This window comes from Haliotis asinina, chromosome 3 (assembly GCF_037392515.1).
Source record: "Haliotis asinina isolate JCU_RB_2024 chromosome 3, JCU_Hal_asi_v2, whole genome shotgun sequence".
In the NCBI taxonomy this organism is placed as follows: domain Eukaryota; kingdom Metazoa; phylum Mollusca; class Gastropoda; order Lepetellida; family Haliotidae; genus Haliotis; species Haliotis asinina.
In genome coordinates, this window is record NC_090282.1 from 9104715 (window position 1) to 9129490 (window position 24776).

At 43.2% G+C, this 24776-nt stretch overlaps 1 protein-coding gene across 1 annotated transcript in view; it reads left to right on the plus strand.

The window, feature by feature from the left end:
- Positions 1–3563: 3563 nt before the first annotated feature.
- The window catches only part of LOC137277422 (uncharacterized protein KIAA0825-like), a 48325-nt gene continuing 27112 nt past the window's right edge, over positions 3564–24776 (plus strand). The window contains exons 1-4 of the mRNA XM_067809142.1: positions 3564–3740; positions 4584–4759; positions 5680–5851; positions 24135–24475. Of these exons, the coding sequence (XP_067665243.1) occupies positions 4611–4759; positions 5680–5851; positions 24135–24475 (662 nt within the window). The 5' untranslated portion in view covers positions 3564–3740; positions 4584–4610. The remainder of the gene's footprint in view (positions 3741–4583; positions 4760–5679; positions 5852–24134; positions 24476–24776) is intronic.

The following is a 24776-nucleotide window of genomic DNA, read 5'->3' on the forward strand; positions in this document are numbered from 1 at the left end:
AGTTTTCAGCCGAATAAGGTCTTATTAACGTTTGTATAGGTTTCAAGAGACATTCCTGCTTGCATCTTGCTAATGTCACGTTATCGTTTTCTGAGGGTTCTGCACACAGGGACTCTGTTGAAGTCCTGGCAGTTTTCTTCCGGGTCTTCATCCTCTCTCGGACCGACACGGGACTTCCTTCGCGCTCCTTCCATGACCCCCAGGTCAAGCAGCAGCTCGTCCAGGCCATCCAGAGGGTCTGTGGGATGTATTAGGATGGGCACGGCCTGTCCACGAATTCCACATCCATCTGCTGTGACCAACATTTTAAAACCTAGTATTCACCTTCCCATGTCTGATATGGGGCATATGGAATTTGGTCCAGTTTATGAATTCGAATACAACAGAAATGGAATGAGTTTGGACCAGTTGTACCACTGACCCACATTTGGGTACAGTTGCTGTCTTGGACATCTGACATGCATATGTTTATATTTGGGTTATAGGTTGTCGTAACCATGCCCAAGACGATCAACCTACCGTGTCCAGTTTTTCTGGCTCTATTCACTCTTTCTGTTGTCTTAATGAGGTAATATGTTGAGAAATCCCCCTGTGAAATTTGTGTTGTGGACCCTGTCCTTCCCTGTGGACCTGCAGGTCCAGGGCTACATGGACCCACCTTGGCCTCGCTCTCGCTTCCACTCGTCCTCGTGCAGAAAGGAACTGATACCAGAACGTTTTGCTTCCTGTTGTTTTCCTCGTTTCTAATACAATCATCGTTCAGCAGAGCTACATTTCCTGATGAACAATGGATCTTTGACTTCCGATCATTTTCTTGAGCATAAGAACTCCCTACCATGGAACGTCAAAAGCCCCATGTCACAGCGCTCCCGGTTGACAGGTGACGTTGAACCGGAAGCTAGCCGTGGACTTCAGAAGATTCTCGGTCTCGGCACACGCGGAATACTCAAGGATTGTATCACTGTCTACTGCTGTGACCCCCGATAGGACAGCATTCCTTCTCTTATTCTTGCGCAAAGATTTTCTAGTGGGGAGTGTGTCACTTCTCAAGATCTTCGACTCCGCTGAGAACTCTGCACGTCAGCCTTCCTCAGGACACACCGCCTCCCACACTTCTTTCTTGGCCTTTTCTGACCATGCATTTTCACCTTTGTGTTTGAACACAGGTAAATTTTAACTCAAATGGGTTGCGCAGCATAGAGAAAATGACCGGTCTTCTTAACTCGCATATAAGAAGACTTGTCATATTCTCTATGCTGCGCAGCCCCATTTGCGCTACAATTTGCCTGTGGTTTGAACGAACCTCTCTCTGGCACTGTAAAGACGATACGCAACAAAAAGTGGTGTCAGGGAGTAGCTGGAATCTTACATGTCATATGCCAGGCCATATGTTATGTCAAAACATATGCTTCGCATTCCATACATTATCAAGCGTTTTATCAACGTTATATCTACATGCCTCCTGTACTGATATTACTGAAATGTTTTTTAACGCGGTGTAAAAACCCATATATATACTGACTCTCATGGAACTCATGGGAAACGATAAGACCATGACGTGAGTAATGCTCGATATATACCACTGGTGCTGCTATCTCTGTGTAGTTGTCGGTAGAGGTCGATGGCTGTACTTCCGGGTTCGGTAAAGGTATGGACACTGTTCTCATCGTTGTGGATGGTCACCAGACTCCAAAACTGATCAACTTGTGCACATGACGTTTCAGACATTGTAAGTTAAAGATTATGTTCAATTCGTGAGTTAAATCGAATTAATGTTCGTGATGATGTTATTTTCAAGTCTTTCTCACAAAATATGTCTCCCCTATTTTTGGTGTCTCCTACCATACTGGCGGAAGACTGCTTTAAGAGGCGTTAAACAAACCATCAACAGGGACTCACTCTTTCACTCACTGATTTTCTGCTGGAGGATCAAATACTAACGTGCTTTATTTCAGTAACAGTTGTACACAATGCCGAAAGACATTTCTACTTACAAGTGAGGTCACCTTTGCTCCGATGCTGGAAGTCGACCTTGACTTTGTGTGACGTTGACCAGGCATCTTTTTTCACCTATAATAAATATCCACAATCTTGTTACCGCCATCGTATCTTGAAATCATTCCGTAGCTTTCTGTTATCTTACGTGTCTCCACTGCTCACCGTTTAGTTGTGTTAGTGCACGAATGTGTACAACACAGCGTCTTTAAAGTTTTGATTCATATGAAAGCGATGTGTCGGTCGGTGTCATCGATGTTGTACATAAAATGTGTGTACAAATAATGCTTTAAAATTAAGGGAGGAGGAGTGGGGGTAGGTGAATTTGTACACGGCATCAGGGATAATCTACAACTGTATATAGTCTCCCTGATGGCATGCAGGGTGGGTCACTTACTTTGTACAAAGATTTTAGTTGGGGAGGGGGTCGAGGCATTCACTTCTCATTGTATACGCTTCTCCATCAGTCCAAGTAAACTTCGTAATAAAAAGCATCATCTGGAAATACGGCTTGTGGAATATATATATATATATATATATATATATATGTATTATTTGGATGCGGTGGTAAACAAACCGTACCTCATGATGCCGTTTTACGTTCATCCATAACCGTATTATGACGTCATTCGTCTGTCTTTTTTATTATCACAGTCACGTGCTATTTAATGTTGTATCACGTGGTTTCTCCGTTACATTATAGTTTTTGCGTGTCATTAAAAGCTCGAGGTCGTATATAGAAGAACCAACAAAATGTTTGATGATAAAGTTCGGAGGATAAATTTAATTCTACTTTGATTGTCTACCATAGATATAATCCTCACGTTTGCAGCGAGTGAGAAAATTCGGTTTCATGCAGCTTCACATGTTTACAATACACGCATAAAACAATCATGTTGCGACGAATACTGACTATATAATGATAGTTCAGGTAGTCTAGCAGTCATACAGGCACTGAATTAATATCCCCAAAATCCCAGGCGGCAAGTCTACATTACCACAGTTTCTGAAAATGACGAACTTTAAATCTCTGGGCTCTTTTTTTCATAATATTTATAACTATTGTAGCAGGACGTAGAGTCATTTCAAAGATGACATCCTTACCTTGTCAGCTTGCTGAGGGGGTTAACCTCTTTGGTCATGTGGACATGACCGTCTTCGGATCAGGTCCGTCGTTCAAATCTCAGCACTGAACTCGGAAATTTTGTGGCCGCTACAGTATAATTCACGGACAGGAATTCTTTTTGTAGATGTTCATGTCAAAGACTCATGTTAGTCTTGGATTCACGGACAGACACCCTTCTGTGTCAAGTTATACAGAGCAAGACAGTCACACCTGATCTGTTATTACATTATTTCTAATTTAGTCATTTACAGATATCTTACAATATCAAGCATGGTTATAACGTAATTCAACATATTATGTTTTTTTTTATTTTACATGCATATTTTTACCTTGTATGCATACAAACAATTTAGCAAGGAATATCTGTGAATAACGCAAGTCCTTCGGGAAACTGTTAGGTCGCGGTATGTATTACCTGGAGTAAATGTATTACCTCCCCTTGAAAAGGGCAAGTAATCCCTCATTACGAAAATGCCAATGCCAATATGTGTCGATTCATACAGATATTTTAAGAGGATTTTCACATCAGTTAATAAGTCGTCACCACTGAATTTTCACATGAAAATTAACTGTATTATTTCAACGATGTGATTCCGAGCAACACACCAGCTCAAAGTTGGTAAGCCAGACGGAGAACATGTAATTTGATATGTTCATGATGTTAGAGATTGTTTATCTGTTTATCATGTCTGCTACTAGGGCTGTGTAGGAATCGATTCTGACTTTCATTCTCTAGAAAACTAACATTGATAATATGTGGCTTGTTGCACACTCCAAAAGGGAGACAAACATGGAAAGGCGTTAATTTGATTAGTGGAATCAATCTCTGGTTGTGAAAGTTTTGACAGCGCCATTCAACATGGTGTAATGACGCATGGCGGTGAGTGTACAGGAGAGTGTGCATGATAATCATGCTTCGTATCTATGTCTGAATGCAAATGTGAATGGGATTTGAGCTCATGGGCATGCTTGTTTTGTGAATAATGAGGTACTTTAGCAGATGGACTGCAATTAGCAAGACCTGCTTCCTTTTTTCTGTCCACTATTCACTACTAAGTAATATATTGTGCAAGTCATACATTCATAACGTGTTGCTGACATTTTGACTGAGATTTCGCTCAAGCAATACTAATGCTAGCCCTAAGAATCTGAACAAAAGAATCATCTTGTTTCACAGTTAACTGTCAAGCATTGTCAGTATGAATTAGTGGAATGCTGAACGTGTTGAACTGTCTTTGACTTGGGGGTGACCCTTAGATATATGTGTGGAGAAAGGTTGTGTATGTGAATGTGTGTTTTTGTTTTGAGGGGAGGCATTCATTGATTTTTTAAATCTTAAAACATTACATTTTTCTTCATATGTCTAGCTGCTTTAGACAGTGTGCATTATGGATAGCTGACTAGTCAGGTTACTGTACGCTTGATAGGATGTTGATAGATCTGTCTATTTAAATTGTTTCAGTGACTAGAACACTGACGTTCTCTCACCATGGATGTGACAGGACTGAGTCACATCGGGGATCCAGCCCAGCTGCCATCATTCAAAGCTCTTCTTCGTGATGGTCCCGTGCCGTCTACTGCTGCGCTTGATGTTTTCATCACTGATCTGGATATTAAGTTGGACCAAAACTCAAAAGAGTAAACAAACTATGATTACACAATGCCATTTAGAAAATGGTCAGATGTAACATGTTTTACTTGGGATTATGCCTTCGTAGTAAAGTACAAATATATATATATGTAATTTACAGTATACAAACTGTTTTTCATTTAACTTTCATATTTTGATACAATCCTTTCAAATGTAAAGCCGAGCCAAACTTTGCTTGTGTTCAAGGAAAACCTTGTCAAACATGTCGAATGTCGTGGCAGATGTCATGTTAATGACAGGTTTTGAAGCCATGACTGAAAAAGCCATTGTTTTGGACTACCCACTCAAACCTGCAAGATGTCTGACTGAACACAGATAGACACTGACAGTCATAAGTATCCAGCCATACATAGTACACACCAGGTTTTGTCTGTCCATAAGTTGTCAGTTAATCCTTTTTTGGAGGTTGGAAAACACAAAACCTCACCAAATTATTCCTCAGGTTCATGTACCTATTTCACTCTGCATGTTATTATTTTAAAAGAATGTTTTTCCAGCTTTTTAAAACTTTTTCAAAACTGAAGCATTGTTTCATTTATGTCCTTGTGTCATGGATTTTCTGACACTAAAGAAACATTCACTGTTGACATGCTTGTCATAACTGGTGACTAATACGATTAGGTGATCAGGTGGTCAGGTGATCACTGGATTGTCTGGGCCATACCGCCGCTATATAGTGAGAATATTGCTGAGTGTGGTATAACAGTAAACCCACTCACTTAGTGTTTACTTGCTAACCAGATCAACTGTGAACCATTTCAGGAACTAATAAAAGTGAACATAATCATAAAAACTAACATTCAAATATTTACATGATGTACCACATCTTGTTACATGTGAAGTAAACACTGCTGTCAGAAAACACATGATAGCAGAAAACATAATCATGTGATGTCTGCTGCTGTAGGCTGGATGTGTGCCTCCAGTCAGTGCTGGACTTCACTAATGACCTCCAAGGAAGCAAGTCTTTCACGTCTCCCAAAGAGGGCCTTGCTCACATGCACAACAGCCATGTGTTGGAGAAAGACTCCTGCTATGACCCAGAGATGGAAGATGTCATGGCAATGCTCACTTATCTGGTAAGTCAGTTTGATATCCAACAATAGATCTTCATGAATAGGTGACATGCATTAGCACTCGCTTAGAATGTACTTTTGTGTAGTAATTAGTTTCATGTTGTTTCTGGATACTTATTCATCTGGGTGTCATGCTTACCCCCACGCAAGTTATCACCCCAGATTAAAGGTCACATGCAACCAAAACACCAAACATAATTAATACACAATTATTACTTATTCATGACATATAATATACTTTGCCGCTTGTAAAAAAACAAATAAACAAAATTACAAGCTTACAATCGTGATTCAAAAGTGCAATATGTTGTACTTGGGCTTACTTCCTCCAAAACAAAGCCCTCGGGAGATCGAAAACAGCCATAGCAGACGGGTGTGCACTCAAGTGTAAATACGGCTTCTGATTGGCGGGTTCATTTGCTGATACGCTGAGAGCTCATTGTGTGAACAGAAAGGTGATCTGTTTGAGAGCATTTGAGAAGTATGGCGAGTCACAAGAAAGTAAGATTCTTTATGAATAACAACTCCTTTTATTGTGCTTGATGCATTGTTTAAGTATGGATTCATATACCATTGTCAAACAAAATCATGTATGCTGGAAGAAGTTGTTATCCATAAAGAATGTATATAGAGATGTTGGGTTTGTAAATACATGTTCTCTGAATTTGCTTTGATCCCATCAAAATTCATCCCAGTAGAGATGGTGAACTACTGCATGGCTGGAAACTGTCATTCGTCCAAGTACAAAGCAGGACTTGAAACTGACAAGAATTTGCACCAGTTTCCATCAGATCCAGTCATCCAAGAAAAATGGATGTAATTTGTTTACAACCCACAGACATAAGTATCACAATTTACAAGTATCACACCTACCTAATTACATAATGTGGCAGAGACAGGACTTGAGTACATGAGTAATAAATCAATTTATTTTGTTTATTTTCGTATAGCCTGATAGGTGTTAAGTTAAAATTGCATGTGGTCAATGATTGAAGCTGTATATTGCATATTGTCTCTAGCAGACAGGCAGGCAGACATATAGGTGTCAATAAACCAGACATTGAGCTTTCTCTGTGACAGAGGCTGCTTACCAAAATCAGTTTTTTTATGTAACGAGTAGATTATGTACTTGTTTGTGTACACAATCAAGATTAGACTACTGCTCAAGAACTCATACTCCATTCAAAGATACTGGCCCAAGCTCCGCGAACCTATTCACTGCACATGCATTATGGGTGCAGTGCAGCACAGCTGTTGAAACCACTTTTACCCCCAGCACTGGTGGAAATTTAGAGAATCATTTGAACTCTGATTTCGCAGGCTTTTTTTCATTGCGTTTTTTTTTCAACTTTATAGATTGAATTGGCATTTTTGAGGATTTGTTTCAGTAAGTGCATACCGAAAGGTATCAGAATCTGCAAAGTTATGTTTTACATTGCATGTGACCTTTAATTTCTTCTATAATCTTAGTAAATAACCCTAACAATTACCCTATACTACATACACTAAGCTCTTAAATGTAAATTACAGTTTTCTTGTGTACTTTATCACATTGTTTTATAGAAAACATAGCATGGTCATACGCATTTGTCAGAACATTTTAGCTTCATTAACATTTAAAGTTTTTTCTCTTGTGCTAAAGAAATCCGATGTGAGTAGTTTTAATAAACACCCTCTTGGTCAATTGATGTTATCACTCTGGTGGTCCAGTGTCTGTGTGTGAGAGTTCTGATTACATTATTGTGTGAGCTATTTTGTGGAGCAGGGCCTTTATGTCAGTGTTTGATATGTTATATTTTCCCTTATCCTTTGGAACACTTGAAATCCCTTGATGTTCTAATTGAAGCGAACATACAATACACTCTCCCACCCACCAGAGGCCCCCCATACCCACCAATATGGTCACATAACCAGCCATGCTTGTCACTCTCCCTTTCATCGCCCGACAAATTGTTTTGTATTCGGTTTTTGGTTTGTATTTATATTGTTCCTTATCCTGACTCATTCTTCATTGATTATCTCCTCTTCCTGGCGAAGGTAGTGGAACACCTGAAATCCCTTGAAGTTCCCTTCTAAAAGAAGCGGATGTAAAATTCACACTCACCCATGTATTACCTCCCTTCCCAGCACATGGTCAGCTGATCAGCCATGACATGAGAATACTTGAATTCAGCGTGTCTGTGAGGGGCGGCTGGGAGGGCTTTCACCATGAGTCAGGATAAGTATAAAGTATCAATTTTATTCAGAAAATCCGGGATCAAACTGACTATAGAGTACCTTAACTACTCGCCTTATTACACTTGTTAAAGCTGGAAGACCAACAACGCAGCTTGAGATTTGGATGTCATACTAGAGCACCTCATGAGTAGAAGTGTGATGATGCAGAAAATCCATGATATGATAGGTATCACAATATCGTGGAACGATACAATACGATTCGATACACATCACGATATGCTATCATCAGTTATTTTCTTTAGAAACATATATTTGGATATCACGTAACAGTGTAGGTATTGACATAACTGTCAATATCTAGTGACAGTTAACAATTTTGAGGTCAATGATATGTATGACGATATGAAAAAAGTATCTATGTATTCATCCTTCGATAAAGTATCACGATTATCGATACTACAATATATCGTCACAGCTCTACTCACGAGTGATGTCTCGAACTTCTGTGAGCTTCCAATCCACACAAAGTGTGAGCCTTGGCATCGACGCTCGCTGTACATGGAAACTGATTGTTAACAACTGTAATGGAGACAGCTTTTGGAAATCGAATACGGTCTTTGCCAATCACTAACAGTGGGACATCGCCATGGAGGACGTCACTGGCATTCACAAGTTTAGGCCACAACAAGTAACTGTTCCACAAAGGCACTGAGTTTGACTCACCCTTTTATCACATGACTTGTTGAGACCAAGATGCTCTGCGGAGTACAATGATTGAGAGTTCATGCACACATCTTGAATGGCTTAGTATGAGTGAAAGTGACCCTGTACTCATTATGAAGATGCATGTACATAAGGAAGGGTCGCGACTGGTCTTGGATGGAAGTCTTGACATACAGTTGCATTAGACACAAGCAGGACACCAACTGATCTATATATCATCACATTCCAGTCAATGAATGCTTCAAGAGAAGACAAAATCGATTGGATGTGATCCCTTCCATCACACAGATACGTGATAGTATGTTATGTGCCAGTCAACAGAATCCAGCTTGGCCTGACCCACAGCCATTTCTGTCGGATTCTGTGAGCATAATAAGCATGAGTCAGCATAAGGCAAAATATGTAATTTTCAAAATTAATATGATGTTTTATACTTATCTTGACACATGGTGTCAAGCCCCTCCAACTGCACCTTTCAGCCACACTGAATTCCCTGTAATTCTCATGTCAGACTTATGAGATTAAGAGAGAGTGGCAAGCGTAGCCGGTCATGTGACTGTAATGGCGGAAAAGAGAAGCTTCCAGTGGGTGAGTGTATTGTATGTCCACTTCAATTAGAAGGAGTAGTATAGGGAATGATAGTCCGAAAACACTTTTCAAAAACCCCTCTAAAAAGCCTCATTTACTAAATGAGGCTTTGGTGGGACTATTAGCTCTTGCTATTATTACCCCTACTACAAAGCCACGCCATCACGTTTACCGTGACTTGGCAGGCGGTAACACTGTGCCGTACGGTACGATCAATAATTCTTCTCTTACAAATCCCCTACCCGGCCCACCCCTCAAGTAGTACAAGTTAGGTTCGTCGGCTTTCATATCCACTTTATCTATGTTGTAAGTTTTGACTGACCATATAGGATCGGTGGCTCGCTTACGACTATCACCCCTATGTCATGTTTATATCAATAAAACAGTTTAATGTGAACCGCCTACGATCTCTTTGGTGTTCATAATAAAGGCTTGCTGGGCTTTTTGTATTCCCTGTGCTATGTACTTTTTTTTCTCGTCCTCGCTGATAGCAGACTTACGAGACTTGGATCGAATATCTTGTTTCATTCCGTTATATTTTTTGAGTTCAGAGAGGATTGAACTAAACTCCTCTTCTGAGATCTTACTGTCAGAGAGTGCCGTGGAAATTCGCTCACTCACTGTGTTCAGCTTTGCTTCGGCCAGAACCCTGATCTCGTCGTGTTTCAATGCCTTACGATTAAGTCTGCGTGATACTAACTTAAGCGCCAACCCTACCAACCCTGCCACCCCAGCCGTTATTTCAATACCTAGCACTATAGGTGCAGCCACGATGGTGGTTAACAACCCAACACATGCCGCCCCTAGTCCCATGCTGGTTGCCATAAGGGTAGTGTCAGCCCCATCCATGATATTGAAAGCTCTATTATATTTTTTACATAGTGCTTTCCGCGTGTCACGGTCTTGTTCTAGTTGACGTTTTATATCACATAACTGCCTCAAGCGGAACCCATCTACGGTTTCTAACGTTTTAGCTACTTCCTCTACGACTGGGTACAGACCCATCCTATAATATATATTTTGAAAGATATTTTAATTGGGGTTCAGTTAAAAATCTATCAATGTATTTGAAGCCTATAAGTTCTATACTAGTATTCAGGGCAATAGGTGAGAGGCTAATAAAATATCCTATGCTAATAAAAACCTCACTGGGGTTTATTAAGTGGTTTATAGGACCCGTGGTATCCTGTTGTATAACAATACGACAATAATCGGTTGTGTAATCCCAGCGTATTGACACCCCGGGTAAAATTTGGTGTGCTATTAGGGGGTCTCTATCGAATGAATACTTAAGGAAGACTTCTATGATGAGTGTGAAAGGGGGGGTTATTATTTCAGGATTACTAAATGTTAATTTATTTTCGTAGTAAGTTGATAACCCATTTTTGTTGTAATCATCAGATCGTCTGTGTGCTAATCCCCTATCCAGAATGAAATCCCCGGCCCAGATACCGTTGTTCCTAATCTTAGTGATCCAATTATTTTCGTCTATTGTGATATAAGGTGAGGTGGGTGTTAAGTTGATCAGCCATTTAGGTTTTTTAAAATCTGGTAACGGCACCGGTCTATACATGTTGTCTTTGAAGTGTAGGATGTAGAATTCATCTTCCTCACCAGGCTGATCGAATCCCTCTGTATCTCCCAGGTCGTTAAGTGTAGTGTTGGGATGATGATTAGTCATTATTATACTATTATGATATAATTTCCAACTGGTTTTCTGATAATAATTCAGGGGTTAACTTTATACCCATGAAGTGTATGTTGTCAGGCAGGAAGATATTGATTAGTGATATCTTGTTTTCTACGATCACGTTGACCCCCTGCAGACTGGTCTTGGAGTCGACACCCACCCGCACGTAAACGTTGCAAACTTGATACTGGTGTCGTTTCACCCACCCGAGTTTGATCCCCTTCACGATCTCGACATCATTCCCCGATGGTTCCCCTAGGTAGACTTTGATGAACAATGTTGAGTTTGCCGGTAGATCCTCTAGTATCTTGACCACGCCTTCGAATTCAGACACCAACTGCAATTTCACGTTTTGTATGGTCAGTTTACTCGATAGCATGTGGGCTGCTATAGTGTTGACTGGGCTGACGACTATGCTACGTCTCTGAGTTGGGACGTAAGCCACGAGCAGGGTTCCATTGTTCACGACTTTGTTTAGGTGGTTGTCTTTGTTATCCGTGAACACGTAAGGGGAGACGAGTCTAATATTGAGAAACCATTTGTTATCGGGTAACAACACCCACTTGTCATCTTCGGTGAAGACGAGCATATATGGTTTGTTTTTGACGACGGTAGTGCTCTCAACATCGTCTAAGTCGAACAGTTTACCTCCGAATGATGGGTATATTCTCCAGTTGTCATCACCGGTGTTGACGAGGGCGTACTTAGTGTTGGCTGTTGCTCCTGTGGTATCTATCATATCACTTATGGCTCCACCGGAGGGGATTTCAACGCGTTTGTAAATGTTGTTTTTCAGTTGCAAGGCGTATGATTTACCATCTACTCCGGGAGCGTCGAAACCGCGTGTGTCTCCGAGGTCGGAGATCCCGATATTAACGCATTTTTTCACTCCGGGTCCTTGTGCGCTGGTCATGTTACGTGAAGTGTTAAGCTGAGGTATCCTATATTTACAGGATTATGATTTATATCTAACACCGATATTGTCAGTTCAGGTATGTTGCCCTGGGTTAATCTCTTATACTGCCGTGGTGAAAACGACTCGGTTCTACCGTCGTTGAATTTTTCAGTTTTCACCGGCACTGCTCTCAGTATAGTGGAAGGGTGGCCTCCTTGAATGTTATACGTTGTGCTCACCTGATCGAGATGAATGTACAGCTCTCGGTACGGTACTAGGTCGGGTAACTTCGTGCCTGTGACGGTTGTTGTTGGTTTTATCTCGTCAGGAGACATACCGAGTATCCTCGCTAATGGTCGGCCGAGCCTCAAGGAGGTTCTTCCGTTGTTGATTAACACCACTGTGCCGTTTGAGTCGTTCATCTTGAGTTCGGCTCCCAGGGGTTTGAAGACCTCGTCGTTTAGCGAGCACACGCTGTAGTAGCCGTCAGTTATTTGACTGCGAGTTCCACTGACGAACAGCTTATTGTTGCTGATATTAATGTTAGTCCATTGCGGTAGGTAGGTGATATCGCAGAGTGCGACTTCGAGTTGACCTGACGTGTTATCGATCGCGTGCGTCAGCTGAACGGCCTCACCGCTAGTTATTCCTGGAAGTGTTATGTACATATTATATTATATAATTTATATATTATAATATGGATTTAGCACACTTGAAAATCGTGGTGAATGCAGATGGTACGGGGTTTAAAACAACCTTTATTAATATCTTTGAAAAGTATGTCGTGTCCGTTAATAACGCGCAGGCGGTGGTAAACTGGAATCAAAACCCAATGCAGTTTTGGCAGAACCAACTCAACTTTGCTGTGTGGTGTGCGACGACAGGGTCGGGTGTGACACCAGACTATGGTATAGACGAACTGAGTAAGGCGGTTGTTTTGTTTCATATTTATTATCAAACGAGACGAATATTGAAGGAAATAAGTGCTCCTCTTCCCCAAGATAAAGCGTGGAGTATGACGAATAACCCCTATGATAGACGCGCTTATGAACGTATTTGTGGGGAGTTTGAGATTCCAACGAATAAAGACTTTCGCCTTCCTGGTGTGAACCATGGTCTCGGTATAGTTCTCGTGTACTTCTACAGGTCCGGAAAATATTATGCCGGTTCTAAAGATGGTTCATACAACCCACACCGTCATACATTTACAGGCCCCACAACGAATGAACAGATCCATGTCAGCTGTATAAAACAAACAAGTCCTGATGCAACCACAGCCTGGACTAAAATGATCTCAAAAACATCGAAAGGATTCACTCGTGCTGGTACAATACGCTTGAACGACTCGATTCGAACGTACGTGTGGGCGGTGTTGGGTGCGCAGTCGATGACGCGTTCTAACATCCTCGGTAAGGGAACTGCTTACGACGCTCAGACACAATTCGTTTCCAACGTTGATGATGCTATCAATTCACCAGTTGATCTCCCGAGGGCCATCGAACGCTACCAAAACGTGTTAGAATACGCCAGATCGAAAGTCAATTACGTGTTCGGCGTGGGGTTATACATGGCCCCGAGTGATATGCAACTTAGAATAAAAAAAGTGGTGGGTTATAACAACGAAATAGTCATAGCCACGAAGGATCAAAAGTTGGGTATCAACCCCGATATTAACACCCCACATATCCCACACACCCAACCACGTGAAACGGGTATAGTTGCGCCACCACCGGAGCCTAAAGTTCATGTGGAGGTACCCCCGGGGGGTGTGGGGGTTTCCACCACCTATCAACAGCATATTGATAATAAAACAGCCTTAGTGATTGGTGGGGTAACTTTGGGAATTATTTGGTTAAAGATTTCTTAGCCGCTACGTACACCAGACCCGCCACGGCGACGATGGCTGCCCACAGGTTTTGACTGAGCCACATGGCAGTTTTAGACAGAGCGCTCAACAACCACGAGACGATGCTACCCAGTATGCCGGGAAGGGCTTCGGTGGCTTTACCAGCCAGTTTAGCTAGGCCTTCCCCGAGTTTTTTGATCCAGTCTTTAACACCACCACCACCGCCTGGAGTTCCACCGCCGCCGGCAGGCCCCACAGGGGTTCCTCCCACCAGTGACACCACCAGGGTTGATATGATGAAACCCAATGCAGTCAGAATGCTGGCGATGGTGATCCCTTGCTCCCGGAACAATATCCGAATCCTGTTGGCTAAAGTTGTATCCTCATTCAGTATTCTATCGATTGTTTCCCGAATACGACTGATCTGGGATCGAAGCTGTTCACGATTCGAGGAAGCGGATTCCAATCGTGTACGTCTCTCGTCTTCTAAATCACGTATTCGTTCATTGATGCGACGCTTCATATCATCGTCGTCAGTTTCGGTGAGTTTGGTTTTTTCCCTAGCGATGTGCTCGTCGATTTCGTTCAGTTTCCCCATGTTGTTCACGAGTTCTCCACGCACGCGTTTCACGGCTTCGTCTAAGCCGCGCAGTTCCCTTACCGGAAAGTCAAATCCCGGTAACGGTTTGTCCCAGTAGGTGCTCAACAGTTTTTCTATGCTGTCCGAGGCTTCTGTAGCACGCTCTGGCGTCATTTCATCTATAGTGGTGAGGTGGGATCTGGTAGCTTGCAGATCTTCTTTAACGGTCTTAGGTATTGCACCACCGTAATCAGGCATGTTTAGATGTTTAATGATAAATTCGCCACCACCATTGCGGCTGGCTAGAGTTGACAAGGCCAGTGGTTTTTTATTGATCTTGTTAAAGAGGTCAACCTTTGGGGCAGACTTAAGACGTAGAACACCCTTTTTATCAATAAAAAAATTCTTATGGTATATACCCTGTGGTTCAACGTAGTTTTTATCACTTTTTAATCCTTCGTAATAATCATTTACCGTTGTTTCTAAAAGTTGTTGGCTCAATGGTGAACTAGTAAATGAGGTCTCCTGCACATCGGATGCCTGGGCACTAGCGCCCGGCATCTCATCCATAGGTATGTCTTCATCCATTAGTATTTAAATATATTTTATTTATATATAACAATGTACGGTAGAAAATTAGATCCTTTCAGAAAATTGAGAGAGCCATTAGGGGCCAGAGCCGTGCGACAGTCGGTGACCATCACCAACAATCCCAGCAAGATAGACCAGAACCAAACTCTGCTGGTTAGATTTCCAAACCTTGGTGAGAATGACCTCATTGTACCAGGCACTGTTCGACTAGCGTTCAATATCACGTTGACCTCCGACAACGACAAACGCGAGCTAGTGCGGAACGTGGGTCGAGCTATCATCAAGAAAACGACCGTCAAGATCAGCGGTAACGAGGTACTGAGCATCGACGACAGCGACGTGTTTCACTGCTACAAGGATCTCTGGAAAAGCGAGAGAGAACGAGTCAATGATGTGTACCAGGGTATCAGCAAATCAACCCGGGCGCGCATAGGGTATGTCTTCACGACAGACCAGCAAGACAAACTATCGGACGGTGAAAAGGCCATAGCTCTAGCATACGGGAATCGATTCTGCGTGCCGCTCGACTTCGAGTTGCTCACGGGACACGCGCCGTTTTACCAGGCCGCGCTGGGTGATAGGCTCGAATACGAGCTCACGTTTAACGACTATAGCAAAGTAGTGCGTACGCCGAACGGTGATGAGGCCAGTTATGCCATAGACAACATCTCTCTTGAGTTCGACATGGTCACTAGCCCGGAGCTGGCCAGGCAGGTTCGAAGCCAGTACTCTGGGAAGATGGCTATCCTATACGATCGTGTACTGAGGCATAGATCAGTCGTGCGAGATAAGAGCGACACTGTGTGGAATATCAACCTGAACGTGCCGGCGCGATCGATGAAAGGTATCCTGGTCGTCCCCGTGGAGGATTACGATCCATTCCGGAGGGACAGCGAGAAGTTTTTCAACCCCGAGATTGAAAAGGTGGAAGTTACCATCGAGGGCGTGCCCAACCAGCTGTTCAGTCATGGTATGAGACCACACCAGCAGTGGGATGAGATAAAAAAGCTACCAGTGGGGGATTACATAACAAAGGACCTGGACCTCGGCTCCGTGCAGATCGGTGAATACCTGACCACCAAGTACGCCCTATGGTTGGACATGCGATCCACGGATGATGATAAACTGCACGGTAGCGGGCGTCGTATAGATAACGGTAGCGAAGGGATAACCATCCAGATTAATAAGAAGGCTCAAACCGCTGGTAAGTTGAAATTATATCTGTACGTAATTATGGACGCGCAACTTAATATAGATAATGGGAGATTCGTGCAAGCCATCTACTAGTGGGGGTCTCCCCCTCCCCACTGACCCACACTGCGCTATCATATGCGGGCAGACTGGCTGTGGGAAGACCGTTTTCGTGTTGGATATGTTGGAGGGTTACTACAAGGATGTGTTCGATAACATCGTTATCATGTGCCCTACTCTGAGCATGAATAAAACGTACGCGCGACCTTGGGTGATGACGGACCCGGACGTACACAAAATCGACCCTGGAACACGCCTGCAGGACTGGTTGAAAGCTCTTCACGAGAAATTTAAAGGGGAACCGACGCTGTTTATACTGGACGACTGCAGCGCTAATCGCGAGATAACAAAAAAGAGAGACATGCTATCGTACCTGGCCTTCTCCGGCCGGCATGCAAATCACAGCGTCTGGGTGCTAACGCAGAAGTTCAACTCGGTGTTGAAAGACCTCAGGGAGCAGACGCGATGGGTGGCCTTATTTCACTGCAAGGATAGGGATTCGTTCGAGGAGTGTTTGAGAGAGAACGATGTGATGAGTAAATTAGAACGGGAACGGGTAAAGAAACAGCTCGCTGAAACTAAACACGCTAAGCTCGTTCTAAAAACCGACCAACCAGTAGCATATAGAGTATACTAAGCAAAGCTAAGTAAAAGCTAAGCAAAGCTAAGCAAAGCTAAGCAAATGCTAAGCATAGCTATGATATTTGAAGTATTTGTCGTGTGCAACTTAACTTTCATTTCTCTGTGTTTTGTCTGCATCGGGTATTATATAGTTAAAACTAAATCTTACTTGTTATATTATAAGATGGAGTGTGAGGAATTGCTCGAACAATTGTCTGTGGAGGGTTCCCCAACTGGGGATTCCCCCAAGCGAGAGAAACTGGTGGCGTTGGCTGTTGGCGGCAAAGCCAAACATTACTTTGGAGACTACACTCCGGATAAAATTAACAAAATGTCAGCCGAAGAAATCGATAAGCTGTACGCTAGATACGAGGCCCGGCTCGGAGCAGAAATGACAAAGACAATAGGATCGGCTATGACCCAGATATACACCGGTATTGTATCACAATTCCTTCCCATTCCACCAGAGCGCCGACTTTACCTGTGGGAGGACCTAGATAAAGACCCTTTTATCGAACACGCCGTGAGCTCTATCAGCTGCGGGCTGTACCACAAATATGGTATGTTGTTGGCTCCAGTGACGGCGGCGATTATCACGGCAAAACATTGCCAATTTGAGAGAAAGAATAATAATAATAGTATAGATGGATGCTGCACAGGAGGAGGCCCCAGTGGTTGTACCCCCCACACCCCAAACAGTGAGTCCCGAGGTGACGGTGGAGACCACTTCAACAGTAACCAGGCAGAAGAATCCTAAGAGAGTAGCTGCCGGTAAAAAACGGTGGTGTAACCAACATAAAGTGACTAACCCAACCCGACTGTTGTTGGCTGTAGGTGTAACTGCTGCCGTGGTTATAACATGGTTATACACCTCCCACAGTGAGCCACAACCCAACAGTGAGAACAGTGAGGGTATGGGGGTATCCCCCATGGTAGACCCGCATATCATGTTATAATTTAAAATATTTTATATCATATACATAATGTCTGAGGGGAAAACGTTCGTCAACGACGCATACCACGCCACAGTGGTAGCCAGTCTAGCAGTAGGGTACGCTCGGTTGACTAAAATGGTGCTTAAACAACCAACTATCAAGCTAGATTTCAACCTGCAGGATATGGGTATGCTCATAATGAACCTTGGTATGGCGATGGCCACAAAAGACATCCTAGTAAAACAAGGAATAATACCTGATAATATAATGAAATAAATATAGGGATGGCCACGATAGCTATGATGGTCGGTGGGGCGTTAGTGAATGCCCTGGCATTTTCCGGGAGTAATTTCCTCTTCTCGAAACTACGAGATGATCACGCGGCTGAAATACAGGAAGAAAGGAAGCGACACGATCTCGCTACTGAGAAATTACAAAGAGCACAGGCCGAGTACGTTAAAAAACGCCTCCAGAGGATCGATTTTATTAACGAACAACTCAAGCGTGAAAACCATGCCATTAAAACATTCTACGATGTCGATGAAGGAATGAAAGAATACTACCTACTAACTGGTAAACGATTGGAAGCGCTCAATAAACCCACACTCGCTCAGTACTACACACCATCCAAGGGACAAATGAATCGTGAACTGGGCTTCATAGTGTTTGGTATAGCAGCTACTGCGTTGGTTGCTAAGCAATTAAACTAAAATACCTATATAAGTAAACATGAGACCCGCTCCATACCGATGTGAATATATACTTATGGGGAAGACCGAGGCCTGTGGTAGGAAATGCAGGAATCAGGGGTTCTGTTGTTTCCATATGGGAAGTCCTAACTACACGTGTTCTGTGTGTGGTATCGGGGTTAAAGGACACTACTGTTTATGTAAAGCTCACGGAGCGAACGTAGTCAGACATCAACTCATATACGAGAATAAAAAAGACTACATAAAAGAACGTAGGCGACTGCTCAAGATAAAATCCAATTAGAGATTGGTTCTCTTAGGTGTAAACATGTCTACTGTACATTCTTGAATATGGAAGCCTATCTTACAGTAAAACAATTAAAAGCTATAGCAAAACAGCTTGGATGCCGGCGTTATTCAAACCTGGGGAGAGCCGGGTTAATCGAATTGTTATCAAATAACCAAACACTGATCGATGCCTACATAGATTCACACAAGCTGTTGGAAGACTTACGAGAATTGTGGCCAACAAACCGAGTTTGGTTAATAAGTGATTACAAGAAATAAAATATTTTTTATCAAGAGTGGAGGAGTTACCTCCCCTTACTGTGAACCAATTAGACATTAGTTCTCTTAGGTGTAAACACAATGACTACTGTGCGCGAGCTCAAGAGGGTCGCAAAACAGAGAGGTGTTATCGGGTATTCTAGAATGCGGAAGCCAGCATTGTTGAGATTACTAGGTTTAGAAGTCCCTCCTACGGTAAAACAGTTAAAAGCTCAAGCGAAACAGCTTGGATACACGGGTTATTCAAAACTGGGGAAAGCCGGGTTAACCACATTGTTATCACATGCCCCAGTAGCACGTCCAACTGTAAAACAACTGAAAGCCGAGGCACACGATTTGGGTTTAGGCGGGTATTCTCGTATGAGAAAACCACAGCTTGTAGAATTATTACGACAGAATAGAGCTATTGACCTACAGTTCGTGCGCACTGAGCACGCCGTAGGCAATTATTTGAGAGGTTGGCGCATGCACATTGATAGAAACATAGACATTACAGATATTAAGCCTCTGATAGCTGATAAGGTCAACCAGGAACTAAATAATCTAGGAAGTATCAAGTTTCAGATCACAGTGAAAATGTCACTCGATAAGCAGGTTGGGAGTACCACTGAGTATGTTCAACCTTACTTCCGAGGTAAACAAGAGGTCGTCACACATGCAGAGACCATTGACACATCAATCGATAATAGTTTTCAGCAGATACGAGAATACCTAGAACGCTACACACACATGGGGTCCGGGTGGGCTGTAGATAAAATCGATAATGTCTATCTAGATATAGCTAAATACGTGCCGTTCAGAGGTGGGTCATACCTAGCCTTGCCTCCCTACTATAAGAACAAACAAGCCATAGTAAACGTTAAGAATAGAGGAAACGATTGCTTGAGGTTATCTATCAGGTCAGCCTTATTTCCAGCTGCCACTAATCCGAACAGGCCTTCTAATTATCCACAGGACGATGGGCTCAACTGGGATGGTATAGATGAACCCACCCCAATATCCCAGATCACTAAAGTAGAAAAACAGAATAATCTGGCTATAAATGTTTTTGGACACGAAGGTAATACAACAATAATACACAGGGTCAGCCCGGTGAAGGATTGTCAAGTTATTAATTTATTCATGATTCAAAAAGGTGAAACGTATCACTACACGTGGATAAAACATCTCAGCCGGTTGTTACACGACCAGTCGAAACACGTTGGGGAAAAACACTTTTGTGTACGATGCCTACACTGTTTCAGTCGGGCCGATTTATTAGAATCCCACCTGGAGGATTGCCAAGGTGTTGGGCAGACGGCCATACGAGTCGACATGCCTAAGGAAGGTGAAAATATCCTAAAATTCGACAATCACAAGAATCAAATGTCTGTGCCTTATATTATATACGCCGACTTCGAAGCCTTAATTGTAGGGGAATCATCCACTAGTGGGAGTTTCACACACAAAACACAAGAGCATAAAGCCTGTTCGTTTGGATACATTGTCGTCCGTTGTGATGGGGAAACGAAAGCTCCGGTAGTGTATAGGGGTCCTGACGCGGCTGAAAGGTTTCTAAAGTGCTTGCAGGAGGAAGAAAAAATTATTAGGAATGCATTGTATAGAATCGCTCCCATGCGTATGACCAGAGCCGACAAGATAGCTCACACCAGTAGCACTAACTGTCATGTGTGCGACTCGCCACTTAACGGTGATTCGGTGAGAGATCACTGTCACATAACTGGTAAGTATAGAGGCGCCGCTCACAACGCGTGCAACCTCAAGCTTAAAATCAATCCTAAGACAATAAACATCCCCGTTGTCTTTCACAACTTGAGAGGATACGACTCTCACTTGATCATGCAGGCCATCGCGAAAATCGATGGTAATATATCGTGCATCCCAAACAACATGGAGAGATACATCTCCTTCAGCTTAAACGGACTTAGGTTCATTGACTCGTTTCAATTCCTCCTGTCGTCACTCGACAGTCTGGTCAAGGCCAACAATACCTTCCCTATCACCGATCGATACACAGACGCCGAGACTAGACACCTGCTCATGAGGAAGGGCGTATACCCATATGAGTACATGGATAGCTGGGCTAAGTTCACAGAGACCAGACTACCTCCTATCGACTGCTTTTATAGCAAGCTGAATGAGGCGTCAGTCTCACGAGACGATTACTCGCACGCGATTAATGTATGGAATAAACTGGGTTGTAAGAACCTGGGCGATTATCACGATCTGTACTTGAGGACAGATGTACTGCTGTTAGCCGACGTGTTTGAAACGTTCAGGCGGACCTGTTTAAAGCAGTATAAACTCGACCCCGCATGGTATTACACCAGCCCAGGTCTGTCGTGGGACGCCTTGCTTAGAAAGACCGGAGTTAATTTGGAATTGCTCACAGATTACGACATGCACCTATTCATTGAGAAGGGCTTGCGAGGTGGGATTTCCATGGCATCCAAACGATACGCTAAAGCAAATAATCAATACGTGAAAGGTTACGATCCTAACAAACCAACCAATCACATTCTATACCTCGACGCAAACAACCTGTACGGCTGGGCCATGAGCCAGTATCTACCTACAGGGGGATTCGAATGGGTACCAAACGTTGATGTTATGAGCATTGCACCAGATTCGAACAAAGGGTATATCCTCGAAGTTGACTTAGAGTATCCCAAGGCATTACACGCATCGCACAACAGCTATCCCCTTGCACCCGAACGTATGAAGGTTAACACAGACTGGATGTCTGAGTACCAACATAACTTGTCAGGTAGTCGTGTGGCGGACGTTGAAAAACTCGTGCCTAACTTAATGAATAAGACCAAGTACATAGTTCACTATCGCAACCTACAGCTGTACCTGTCATTGGGTATGAGGCTGACCAAAATACACAGGGTGCTCATGTTCGACCAGAGCCCATGGATGGAGCCCTACATCAGAATGAACACAGACCTACGAAAAAAAGCCACCAGTGATTTTGAGAAAAATCTCTACAAGCTCATGAACAACTCGGTGTTTGGTAAGACTATGGAAAACCTTAGGAAACGTGTAACCGTGAAACTGGTTAGATCTAGTGAGGAAGACAAGCTCAGGAAATTGATAGCCAGTCCGGCATTCAACCGTAATAAAATATTCACAGACGACCTAGTTGCCATACACATGAAGAAAAGCCACATAAAATTCAACCGACCTGTTTACGTTGGGATGAGTATCCTCGATTTATCCAAACACCTGATGTACGACTTTTACTACAACGAGCTTAAGAAACAGTACGGCGACAGGTGCGAAGTGCTGTACACTGACACGGATTCCCTGCTGATGGAGATTCGAACCGAGGATGTATACGAGGATATGAAAAAACACATCGATTTATACGACACCAGCGACTATCCTAAGACCCATACCATGCACAGCACGGTAAATAAAAAGGTCCTAGGTAAGATGAAGGACGAGTGTGCTGGCACGCCAATAGCTGAGTACATAGGTTTGAGACCTAAGATGTACTCCATATTGAAAGCCGACAATAGTGAGATCCGGAAGGCTAAGGGGGTTAAGAAGTATGTGGTGAAACAACACATCAAACACGCCAGATTCAAGGAGGCTCTGTTCAAGACCCGTACCTTTAGGCATAAGATGAACACGCTTAGAAGTGATGGACATAAGATATACGGACTGACTATAAACAAGACGTCCCTATCGCCTATGGACACGAAACGTTGGATAGCTATTGATGGTATAAACACATACGCGTATGGACATGAAAAAATTTGAGGCTATTTATTACAGCCCGCGTGGATATTGGAAAGGAGCTAGCGCAGTAGATAAGCTAGCTAAAATGGCGCGAGTATCACCAGAGAAAGCCAAAGCGTGGCTTGAAAAACAAGCCCTGTGGCAGATCTATTTGCCGGCGCCACGCTACGTACCTAGAAGGAGTTTCGGAATTAACATACCTAATAGCATTCACCAGGCAGACCTACTGTTCCTACCTCATGATAAGAGGTACAAGTATGCCTTAACCGTAGTGGACGTAGCCAGTCGTTACAAGGAAGCCGAACCCTTGACCACGAAAGATTCGGCCAAAGTAGCCAAAGGATTAGAACGCATATACAAACGCAGCCCGCTGACTTGGCCAACAGAGCTGCAAGTTGATCCAGGACGGGAGTTCATGGGTGCCGTTTCACAACTGCTAGCCAAACACGATACAAAGGTCAGACGTGGCACGGCCGGAGCCCATCGCAGCCAAGCTATAGTTGAGAGATTTAATAGGACTTTGGCTGAGCGCTTGTTCGGCTATCAGTATGCTAGGGAGATGACCACCCCTGGAAAACGATCGACCGAATGGGTAGCGAGGTTACCAGAGGTGGTGTCAGCAATCAACCATGAAGTCACCCGTCTCACCGGTAAGAAACCGGCAGACGCTATCAAACTAAAATCAGTGTTAGCAGAGTCGTCTGCTCCATTGCGTGGAAAGGAGAAACAGATACCAGATAGAAGCTACGCCATCACGTTTACCGTGACTTGGCAGGCGGTAACACTGTGCCGTACGGTACGATCAATAATTCTTCTCTTACAAATCCCCTACCCGGCCCATCCCTCAAGTAGTACAAGTTAGGTTCGTCGGCTTTTATATCCACTTTATCTATGTTGTAAGTTTTGACTGACCATATAGGATCGGTGGCCCGCTTACGACTATCACCCTCGTGTTCCCCCGGCTGGTATAGATACCTAAGGCCCTATCTGGTATCTGTTTCTCCTTTCCACGCAATGGAGCAGACGACTCTGCTAACACTGATTTTAGTTTGATAGCGTCTGCCGGTTTCTTACCGGTGAGACGGGTGACTTCATGGTTGATTGCTGACACCACCTCTGGTAGTCCGAAAACACTTTTCAAAAACCCCTCTAAAAAGCCTCATTTAGTAAATGAGGCTTTGGTGGGACTATTAGCTCTTGCTATTATTGCCCCTACTACAGAAGGGAACTTTAAGGGATTTCGGGTCTTCCACCATTTTGCATAGAGGGAGGAGATAATCATAATAACCAGGAGTCAGGATAAGTATAAATATCAATTTTATTCAGAAAATTACATTTTTATTCAGAAAATTACAATTTTATTCAGAAAATTACATTTCTTGCAGCATAAGACTCTAGAGCAATGTCCAGGGTGTGAGGAGGCTGTTCTCCAGGAGATCCTGGCTCTGTCCTCGATAGAAGGTCTCTCTCTTCCTCTGAAGGCCTCAGACACAGACTCTATGTCCATGTCCATGGTGTCTCTCAACATGGTGGTGGATAGTGGGGACCAGCTCATTGAGCAAAAGTGGAAGAAAGTCACACAGCTTCTCAAGAAACATTTTGTTGACAGACTGCTACAGTTACCCGTCAGTAAGATAGACAGCAACCTCAATGTGCTGGTCAACATGAGGCTCAATCTGCTGCAGAGCCTGCGAGCCATTGCTCCCGATGAAGATGTGTGGAACAGGTTGGTAGGAGTATGATAGAGCGCACTGCTCATGTTTCTTTTTTTCCAAGGAAGGATATTGAGTTTTTTTGATTAAGAGTATCTTAACTAAAAGTGTTACGCTGTACATATTAACAAACTACATTCATTGTGTTAGGTGTAATTCTCACTGACCAATGTCTAGATGTATTGGTAAGTATGATCTTGCTAGTACCCCTGCCACATCTGAACATTGACATGAGAGTCCATATTTTCTTGTGTAAATTTACACGATGCAGTATCGTAGAAGGGGTATCGCTCAACCATTTCAGTTTTAGTTTCA